Source organism: Macrosteles quadrilineatus, unplaced genomic scaffold, assembly GCF_028750875.1.
Source record: "Macrosteles quadrilineatus isolate MER2022 unplaced genomic scaffold, UCM_ALF_1.0 Scaffold_3__2_contigs__length_128488019, whole genome shotgun sequence".
Classification (NCBI taxonomy): Eukaryota; Metazoa; Arthropoda; class Insecta; order Hemiptera; family Cicadellidae; genus Macrosteles; species Macrosteles quadrilineatus.
Genome location: NW_026542596.1, coordinates 38,243,223 through 38,254,650, shown reverse-complemented (window position 1 = coordinate 38,254,650; position 11,428 = coordinate 38,243,223). Strand labels below are relative to the sequence as shown.

The window sequence follows — 11,428 nt, the reverse complement described above, 5'->3', positions numbered from 1 at the left end:
GGTTACTATAAAGCATATAAATAATTAGTCTTTCATACACTATACAAAACGTTTTTAGGTTAGGTTAAATCCAAGCGTTGAAAGAAATGTGAAACGCTGCACCAGACTTATGTATTTATTAAAATTGTATCCAATATATTGTATTTTATATAAGGATTTAAAGTTCACAAATATTGTAAAAGCAATCACTGTAATCTACAAAAATAAAAAAATGAGAAGAATTTTCAAGAGAATTGATTTTATGAGATATTTAGATTAAAGTAATATAATATATTCAATACACCATTTCATCTTCTACGAAATGGAAATAACCAGTTCTTAAAATTTACTCATGCAAATATTACGAAATATTTGAATTTGATAAGCAATTAGATTTTGGTATTAAGTAATATTATTATTATTTATGACTATGTTGCCCGGTAAAATGTATTTATTTTATGGTATATAATCTTGGGATAATTCTTTATATTATTCTTACTATTGCCAAATACAGTATGAGTTAAGACTCATGATATTTTCTCTAGTCAATATTAATATTGTTGAATTTTAGTTTCTTTATTATTAGTTTGTTACTGATGTTTAAGTTGTGTTGCTATTTAACATTTATGCATTAAATATAAGTGCCACAATCTATGTTTTATTTATGTCTATCCCAATTACCAACATCTTCTCCACATTTTAAGTCAAATCCATTTTTTTCTCTATATAATAACCTCAATAACACTAAACCTCAGAAATAAAGTAAATACAGATACCAAAATAAAAGCTTGTTTTTTTTTAACAGCATCTCGAGGTACTTTTAAATTGGGTTGTGTTAAAAAACACTAGCATTACTTTTTAAAATAAGTGGAAGCAATATTTCTATACAAAAACTTTTTTGAAAACTATCTTGTTAACAAGTTTTTATTAGCTCGCTTTCTTGTCTGTTCGGTGCAAATTTTGCAATCGATTTTAAACTAACTTCCCGATTAGCTAGAGACTTGAAACTTGAAATATATCTCACAAATGGATGACAATGCAATTTAAATCATTTTACTTTCATATTTCCCTTGGCTACGCCCCATGAGCTTCCAAAGTTTCAATGTTTTGGAAGAATGCAAATGTAAATAGTCAAATATATAAATAATTGAATTTAGCTGTAATTTGACAGTTTGTTCAAAGAGCAGAGGTTAAGAGGCAAAGGTACTGCTCCCGAGAGATTCTAAAAAAACAGACTGTACTTTAAAATGGTAAAGATGACGGTAAAAATTAAAATTTTTTTGATTACAGATAAAAAGGTTTTGGATTATATGCATTAACAGACCACATATAATCGATTTATCATATTTACTCATTAAAGACTAACAAGTAGAAAACAATTAATAAATAAATACGGTGCTTAAATAATTAATAAATAAAAAAATACCACGTTGTTAAACGCCCTAAAAAGTAGAACAAATTTATAAATATTATGTGGAGAGAATACGAGAATACTTGTAAGATTTAAAACAAAGAACGTGGGACACATGCAATAGATAATAATAGTTGTCATAGAAAACAAACAAATTCACAAAGTACATCCTGTTTGTATGATTTACTTCTATATTTCCTAATTGGGGTTAAAAATAACTAGTAATTCAATAGGTGAAGAAACTTGTCAATTATCTATTGCTTGCCCCCTGCGTTTTTCGTTTTAAATCTTACAAGTATTTATTCTCTCCATAAACTATTTCCTTCTTTTTAGTGTGTTTACAAAAGTGGTATATTTTAAAAGTTTTTTTATTAATAAATTTTTAATATACAAAAAAATGGACAGGTTGTAGTTTTAAATGTCGAAATTTGTCTTAAATACATAAGAGGCATGTGTGTTACAAGTGGGTGGTTATGTTTAGTCCTCCCCCCCCTCTCTCCCCCCTAAAATGATAACAGAGCAGGTGCAGATAGTGCAGTGCAAGAGTTTGTTGACTTCTGATTGAAGTGCTGAATTATTATCTGGGCAGGAGCAAGAAAATCACACTTTGACTGGAATACTCTTCTTTCTAGGTATGAGTTTAATTGATAGGTAAATATCATAGGTTGGATAACCATTAGATGTAACTGGTTTTATTTTGTTGCTGTAAGTTTGTTTCCTTTTTTAAATCAGAACTTTTCTTTAAAGGTATATGGAAATAAAATTAAGTAACAATTTAGTTCCAGTAACAAATTAACTACTGAGTAAATCAGTAATTATCACGAGGAATATAGTAGGCCTAATATTTTGTATGTGTTAAATATAGTAGGCTTACACATACAAATGTTAACACTTTTGTTAGTAAAAAATTGACTACAGAGTAAATTACATTCCAGCAGCTTTCAAACTATTTAGGTATGTAGATTTAAAATGAGAAAGAGGAAGGATCTATAAAATCATATGCTTTACCTCTACCGAGTTTCTACGCCCAGCCGTTCTCTCAAAATAGCTGTGACAAAGAAAAACAGTTTCAAATTATGGTTTTTCTTTGTCATAGCTAAATTGAGAGAACGGCTGGGCGTAGAAACTCGGTAGAGGTGTCTAAAGAAAGGTCTTGGTCTGTAGATGAGTGAAAATTTAAAAACGTACGTTTTCATGTCCCTGGCCTTTTACTTCGTAGATACTGGATTTGTAGTTTATTATTATGTGTTTTAATATTTTTTGGGACGGGGGCAACATGTTACACACATTTATTTAGTTTTAAATAGGTTCTAGGTATTTTTTTCGTATTTTTAAAGTCTCAAAATTCACGACCATGACGTGTCCCTAGGGTACATTTTCCAACTTTCACGCTGTTTTTAGACTAATTATTCATGCCGAAATATATAAAGTCATATTTTTATGTTATCAATGGTTATTAAACTTACAAAAAAGGAGTATATTATAATTTTATTGTCATTGCAGACTGACTACCATGACAAAATAAGTCTGTCCCTCGATTTGGCGTCACGACCATTTGGGAAAATTTTTCAACTTTGGAGCACGACAGTGGCAAGCCTGGCGTCGATGGAGTCAGTTGGTTTTAGAGACTAGTTCGGGGTGTACGTCAGGATTGTAGTGCCGGTCGTTTTGAGTTGAAAGGAGGAATTACAAGATTAATAAAGGAAAGATTGTGTTTTTTGTAATTTTGGTGTGTCCATGACCGTCCGTAGTCATTCGATGAAGTAGACATGGTGTTAATTTTTGTTTATAAGATATTTCAATTGCTAGATCAACCTAGAAGTCCACTTTGTATCCTCGAACATGAGGTGCAGGGCTACCGCCAGAACAGAGCCAAATAACACGTAATTTCACGACCAAAGTTTCACGACCATCGCGGTTTTTTTCACGACCAATCCAGCCTTATGGATTATAGTTAGTTTGGTCGTGACAATAACTTTAATATAATTGTAAATTGAACAGTTTAGTTCAATTGAAACACATAGTTTTATTATAACTAACAGTATAATTGAAGGATTGTTTGGAAAGATTTAGATTATTCCAGACAATTCACGACCGTACCGCTTGTCCCTGACCATCACGTTTATGATTTCTATCATAAAAATTTCAAAAATTAAAATATCGTCATATTTCAATGTTTTATACACAAAAGAAGCACACCTCTATACAAACATAACGATTTTTCGGGTCTCAGGTAAGTTTTTTCGGAGTTATACAAACTTAAAAAGATTTTATTGGCTTTTTTCTATTTTATGAGTTTTTTAAATTTTTTTCTAGAAAGACCAAATATACCAAAAGCTCAGTGACCTTTTTATTGTATAATGGTCATAAAAGTAAATTAGTTTATAGCAAAACATAGTTATAAAAATAATATTAACTATTTTTAATATTCATTTAAACGTCCGTTATGGTCGTGACAGGATTTTGTGTTTTTCTACTAAAGATGCTCTTTAAAAAGAAAACTACCAAAGATATTGCGTTACCATGGACATTTTATGAAACTTAAAATGTTAATGAAATAAAAATAATAATAAAAGTTTTGAAAAAAGGGGAAAAAAATTTGCAAAGTGCTTTTCCTGAAAACGTACGTTTTTAAATTTTCACTCAGATGAGCCATCAAAAGAGAAACGTGGTAAATTCCCTTGGAGCTCTGCCCCAGTGGCCTTTGAATTCCCATCCCATGTTATTCTTATGGAGGAAAAACTGGGTTTTTGTCCCAGCTAATTTGAGAGAACGGCTGGGCGTAGAATCTTGGTAGGGGTCTCTAAAGAAAGGTCTTGGTCTATAGATGAGCCATCAAAAGAGGAACGAGGTAAATTCCCTTGGGGCTCTGCCCGAGAAGCCTTTAAAGTTGCCTCTACAAATTTGTTTACCTACCATATGCATAATTCTACACTACTTTTTAATGAAACAGCTGTTAATATTTAAATTGTGATTTATTGAATTTTTCAAAATGAAGTACAGTATTTGCAATGGGTTTTTCTGATTTTAAAATCGATTTTATTCTGCATTGTGTCATGTTTTGCAATATAATGTTCTATTACCAAATCAGTGGATAATCCTAATATCACAGTAACTCTTAAAATTATTTCTTAAGGAGTTAACTTATATCTATTGTATGGCTTGGTTTCTGCCTTGTTTTACCACTTCTTGGAGATTGTACGTAGGTGATATTCTTTGGCGTATTGCATCTGTAGACGAAACTTGGGTTGGTGAAATTATTACAATCGAAAAAAGCGAGAAATCCTGGAAATTTGATATAGGCTAAAAATAAAACTGAATTAACAATATGCTACATTTCTTGAGCAATCATTGAAATAACCGATTTGCAAACAATGGAAACACAGAAAAAGTCATAGAAGAACACAACCAAGTAGAAGAAAAGAAATATTTTTTTCATTTATAATCGTTATTATAGACAACCTAATGCGGCTATGAGAGGGAAAAATGTGTAGAAACACTAAAAAACAAGATCAGCATTTTGAGAAAAGATATAAGATATTTACAAAAGATTTTGATTATATCTAACACTGTTGTGTAGATCGTGAGTATTTCCATAATCTTCGTGAGTCGCCTGTAATGCTTCGCAATTGCTCAAATTCGAGCAACAGGTACACTAGTATGGATGAGTTCAAAAAAATCTTATTTTTTAAACACTCCCCAGACAGCACACTTTATCCCAGGGACATCCCATAGTAGTCCCATACGTCCTGAGAATGTCTCGGGATATGTACGCTATCCTCAGGATATCCCGCAAAATCCCGGGACAAGTACGAAATCCACAGGATATCCTACAATATACCGTAATGTCCCGGGATTTGTAAGTTAACCTCAGGATATCCTGTAAAGTCCCGGGATATGTACGAATGCCATAGGATATCCCAGAATGTCCCATGACATCCCGGGGCATGTACAAAATCCACTGGATATCCTGTAATGTTCCGTAATGTCCCGGTAACAAACTGAAGAAAAAAAGACTACCACTGATGAAATGTATATCTAAATTTAAATGTTCAACAAGGACAATATATAATAATTTGTTTTTTTGACTAGTGCTTTCAGAAACTTGGTTTCCATCTTCAGGCTGTGTTTACACTAGTACAAAAAGTAAATATTTACTTAATAAATTAATTTTAAATAAAGTTAAAACAGATGATTTAAAGGATATTGGAAAAATAAAAAATAATATTAGAAAAATTTATCTTTTGAATTTTGGATATGTTACAGTGTTGTTCTTGATGTAATTATTTTCAGTAATTCCGAATTTATAATTGGGCCGTCTTCATTATTTAACAAATAATTTTGGTCTGTTTGTTTTTTTCTAAAAATAAGATTCCCACGCATTAAGATGTTGAGGTTTTTATTTTAAATTTTATTAATTTAATTAATTAACTAATTAAATTTATTTTTTAATAATTTATTTTAAAAGTTTAAGGTTTCCCAGATTGAAAATATGTCTTGTTAATACTATGGCTAGCAAGGGTTGACTTTACTTTACTGACATATACTACCACTGAGTTCAGGAAAACTAGAGTTCTATCATAATTGTATAAAATGTGAATTTAATTCTAACTTTAAATTAATAAAACAACCAAAAACTAATTTTAATCATATAACAATCAATTATAACAGTATTAACAGTGGTAATCTAATGGTGATTAAATAATCTATATTCAAATACCAGTATCCTCTCCAACTACCAGAAAAACAATTCAACTACTTGAGGCCTAAACAGATAAACAGAATCATATATATATATATATATATATATATATATATATATATATATAGCCTATACTGTAGTATCAAAAATATTTTAAGTATTGCGACCATTGCAACTGTCGGCTACTCTTTCACCACTTGAAAACACCCATAATCATCAAGCGCAGATAGCTCAGGAGGTAAGGCAAGGGGCTCATAATGCGAAGGTACCAGGTTCGAGACCCGTCTGGACCAAAAACTTTTTTCTCGTTTTTTTCTTCAAAATTTGTGTTTATTAACTATTTAATCAATTTACTAAACTTATAATTAAGCTTTTCATACTAAATCTATATTATTTTGTGTTTTTTATGTTCAGGCCCAGACCACACTTTATCCCAGGGACATCCCACAGTAGTCCCGTATGTCCTGAGAATGTCCTGAGGACTACCCTGGGATGACCTCGGATGTCCCACGGATATGCGTGTGAGCTTATCCGTAGGACATCCCCGGGCGGGGACATTAGGCATTCCTGTGGATATCCTGAGATATCCCAGGTTGACTATAGGACCACTATGGGATATCTTGCATATCCTGTCGCAATATCCGTGGGATGTCCTGAGGAGAAAGTGTGCTGTCTGGGTCAGGGTATTCAATCTCTGGCCCTGGCCCTGGCCCCACTCCTGGGCACTTGGACCATGCCATAAAGAAAATAATTGTGAAGAGGGAGAGAGTTTATGTTAACATTAATAAGATTTTTAAAAGTCTGAAGTCTCCACACATTTAGCAAAAAAATATTAAAATGATTTTGCTCTACTTCATCTATCTATGAGCTGCTATACACATTGTGCTTTGTTTCCTTATTATGTTTAAGCAGCTGTCCCTTGATTGCAGCTATTCAGAGACTATAAGGCCAGATGTTTGAGACAAAGCATTTAAGGAATTTATTCACAACAATGATGTAGATAACTGATGTTCAAAATATTAAGGCGAAATAATTTAATTCCTTATTCCTACATTCCTTTTACAACCCATTTGAAGACGTTGAGCGTTCATAAAACCAGTAATACCCACCACAGCAAACCTGCAGACTAAGCGAATTTCCATTTGCCTGATTATATTTTCACTAAAATATCTTCTTAAAATGTCAAAATCTGTGTTTTTTCATAAAAGAAATTTTGATAACTTAGTATAAAATAAACAAATTTGAAAAATCAAATCTGTTCCAAACAAGGACACTACAACAATGTATTTATTATTCATAAGAATAACATGGGAATTATATTTTATTTCGCCAAAAATGTACTTGGACCACGGCCACCTTTAACTACAGGCCGCGGCCTGGTAGAATTGACAACGTCGTTCCACCATGGTCGCAAGTGGTGTTGTCTAGCGCCAGACGAAATTGCAAATTCTTATGTTTCAAAGGTTAAAAATGAGAAAACCATAATTTTTACCCCATAAAACTCCCGTTCTCATTGTCCAATCATGCTGGTTCGAAATAGTTTTTCACGATATTGTACCAATTTCATCAAAATCAAGGTGATTTTACTCAAGTTATCGTGGTAACAGACACACACACGTCATTATATAAGTTATTTTGAACGGACAGTGGGAACATCAAAATTTAAAAGTAAATCGGTCCCGAGTTTAGTTCTCACCATGAGAGCCACTGCCTATTTATCTAGTTGAAAGTATCCTTAATCCATTACAAAGATTTCATGTTTCGTGCACCACAAGTTACGTGATGAAAATGAAATAATTATGTAACTTAGTTAACAATTTGCATGAAGTAATTCAATTAGTATAACAATTAGTTGGAAACTACAATAACCTATAGTATAACAATTAGTTGGACACTAAAAATCCCTTGTCCTCTTTTCAAATAAAAAAAAATGTCTAGGCTCTTGTCGGCTGCTATTTCGCAAGGGCTTGCTTAGATTTTGTTTTGAGTCCGTGTTTGTGATTGTGTGATTTGGTTGGTTTGGCATTTGAGATTTGACAGATGGGTTGATGTCAATATTGTAAGTGTTTCACAATAATTTATCCAAAATATAACATTTTAGATTTTGCTTTCTGACCCGAAATGTAATATAATTATATGAGCATCGTAACCTTTTATTGAAGATTGCATTTATAATCGGTTAGAATCTTAAATTGTGCCTATGTTACCAAATTCCACTTTTTGCTGTGTAAGCAGGTACCTACCTAGCCTAGCTTACTTGCAGTTGTTACTAAACCCAACCCTTTAAAATTAAGTATTTTATTAGAAGCTTATCTAAAGTTAAATAAGGCAACCTGTAATTCTTCAGATTCCTCTATTATTCCTCAAGAGGACTTCTTGAAATTTAGTATGATGTCTAGACTATGGCTTTCTAACATGTTTATATGTTGCAGCTTGATGAGTACTGAGTAACCACTCTCATAAAATTAAGTGAAGCCTTATAATAAAATTAATAAAATATATACATATATCCATAATAATAATAGGTTAAATACCTTGTTACGTCCTCAATCCAAGTCGTCTTTTATAATGACTATAGTTTCGGGGCCAACAGCCCCATTGTCAAATTTTCTGTCTTGTTAATTACTGTTTACAGCATTGGTCACCGTTGAAGTACACATATACACATACACTAACACACGAAACATTTATATTACACGTAACATTGAAAAATTATACTTTTTGGCCGGCCTAAACAAAAGTGATTACATCATTGTGCGGACCGGTACACTGACTCAGCAAAGTTATTCGACTCAGTCAGTGTACCGGTCCTACAGCAGGGCGACTCAGTCAGTGTACCGGTCCGCACAATGATGTAATCACTTTTGTTTAGGCCGGCCAAAAAGTATAATTTTTCAATGTTACGTGTAATATAAATGTTTCGTGTGTTAGTGTATGTGTATATGTGTACTTCAACGGTGACCAATGCTGTAAACAGTACGGTAATTAACAAGACAGAAAATTTGACAATGGGGCTGTTGGCCCCGAAACTATAGTCATTATAAAAGACGACTTGGATTGAGGACGTATACAAGGTATTTATCCTATTATTATTATTATTATTCAATCCAGGAGGCAAACATGGATAAACATATATCCAGTCTTCTCAATAGTGATTAAGCTTTGTATTTTAGTTTAGAGGGCTTGTATCATTGACTATACAACACTAGTAAGTGTGTATAGTCGACTAGTGTTGTCCTAGTCAATGCTTTTATGCATGGGATACCCTATGGAGTATCTAACTTACCTGGCTTTAGTTAGCATTAGCCTAACTGATTGAGCATTTCTTACTTAATAACTGCATGGCCATAAAGGCTTTTAAGTTAAATAAGTTAAGCTTACATAGATTTTTACATTCATAGGCAGATGGCCATGTAACTTAACTTACCTGTGGCCCTGAAGGAAAAGTAAGGAAACAAACATATAGGCCTAGTTAACCTACAAAATATATTCAACACCAGCTAATCTCAGCCTCCCTAAGTTTACGATAATTACTGTTCCAGAAGATGAGAGGTAGTGAGCAGCTTCAGTGGTTGCTGGGGTGGAACTTACTATTCTCTGTCGTCTCCCAGCTCGACCTAGACTCACCACAGTGGCGAGAATGTCCTCAGATGCTGCCCAAGGTCCTCGTTGGCTACGCGCCGCGTGGCAACGAGTCAGCTGGCGTCTACAAGAAGAGTCCTGAGGCAGTGACTATATCAAGTTGTGTGGCCCTGTGTTGTGAACAGCCATCCTGCAACATTGTCTTTATGTTCAAGCAAACTTGTTTCCAAGTAAGCTGATAGTTTCAACTTAATCAATCAAATTTTTATCACAAATTTAATAGGCTAGGCCTACCTGTATTATTTTAGTTGACAAAGAGATTCAGTTGAGATGGTCCCAAATACCTAGGTCTATATTGGTTTTTTTTATGCATACACACAGCATAGAAAGTTCTGCTCCTCGGGTCAAAGCATTATCACATCCTGCCACTGATGATATTTTGATTTTAAACCCGCGTCATCAAGTCAGAAGTCACATGCTTTTACTACAGCCACAGACTGTTTCAAATCTGAGTGTTATTTTTTAATAGTAGTTTAAGACTTGTTTAGATAGGTAGGCTTTTCGTAAATTATGGTTTATGAGATCTGTGGATCTGTGTAGCTTTGTACAATTTGTTATTTATTGGCAGAAAATATTGGTGCTTAGTGTGAAGAAACTATATTTTATTTAGGTAGGTAATCAAAATGAACAAATTAGTGACTATATCAAGTTGTGTGGCCCTGTGTTGTGAACAGCCATCCTGCAACATTGTCTTTATGTTGTTATTTAATAATAAGTTATTTTATCTAATAATTTCAACAACTCATCTAAAAACCAAATGTAATAATAATAATAAATAATCAGTTCATCTGATCTTTTAAACATTAAACATATGGTTAATTAATATCATCACATCTCTCTTTGTACATAGGCTACATATTCTTTTAATTGTTTGGTCTTCTTAGGAGTCTCTGACTTCTTCGAGAAGTGTCGTGGTTTAGTTGATCAGGTAGGCCTACACAAGGGATTGTATTAGGCTGTTCAGTATATAGGCCTACACTTTCTTCTAATGGCAATAGTGTTAGATGCCATCGATTTCTTCTAAGCCGTCTCCCATTATTTAGTGTTACCCAATATGATCGGGGATAAATGTATCACTTTGATTAGATTTCTCCGTTACATTTCAGGTCTCTAATCCAGACCTTATCTTTAGACGGCAGGTTTGCTGCGGCGGGGATATTTCCAGAGGGTTTAGTTCATTTATTTGCTCGTCTCCTGCTGTCAAAATTCCTCTTCATTCTCTCTTTTATGTGTTGCCGTTTTCTCAAAACCCTACCATATCATTAGTATTGGATTTTTCAAAATCTTTCAATGATGGAAGATTTGAACAAAATTTTCTCCCACAAAGCAACTCTGCTGGAGACAGTCCCTTTTCTATCTTTGTTGTCAGGTAAAAACTAATAACCCTATATTTGGATCTTTATTGTTCAACAATACCGTATTCTTTTGGCTACTGACACTGTGTTCTCAGCACCTTCGTTTGCCTAAGGAAAGTAAGGACTAGTGGTTCTTGCAAAATCCTTGAACTCTTGTGATGTGAATGGAGTTCCACCATCAGTCCGAATCTTAGGCCTATAGGCCTATAGAATTCCATATCTTGCAAAAATATTCCTTAACTTTCCCATAGCCAAATTGGAGGACAGACTGAGTTCAAATAACTCAATACATCTTGAAAATAGTCTTGAACCACCAAGTACCACTTTCTATTACACATA

General features: G+C 33.3%; 1 protein-coding gene across 3 annotated transcripts in view; it reads left to right on the top strand.

Moving 5' to 3' along the window:
- The first annotated feature begins 1,918 nt into the window (after positions 1–1,918).
- LOC128988720 (dyslexia-associated protein KIAA0319-like) overlaps positions 1,919–11,428 on the top strand; it is a 44,468-nt gene continuing 34,958 nt past the window's right edge. The window contains exons 1-2 of one of the 3 annotated variants that reach the window (XM_054410297.1): positions 1,919–2,022; positions 9,638–9,904. In XM_054410297.1, coding sequence (XP_054266272.1) covers positions 9,638–9,904 — 267 coding nt within the window. In that variant the 5' untranslated portion in view covers positions 1,919–2,022. Of the gene's footprint in view, positions 2,023–8,097; positions 8,152–9,634; positions 9,905–11,428 lie in introns of those variants that run through there. The other 2 variants (XM_054410299.1, XM_054410298.1) reach the window with 2 other exon arrangements.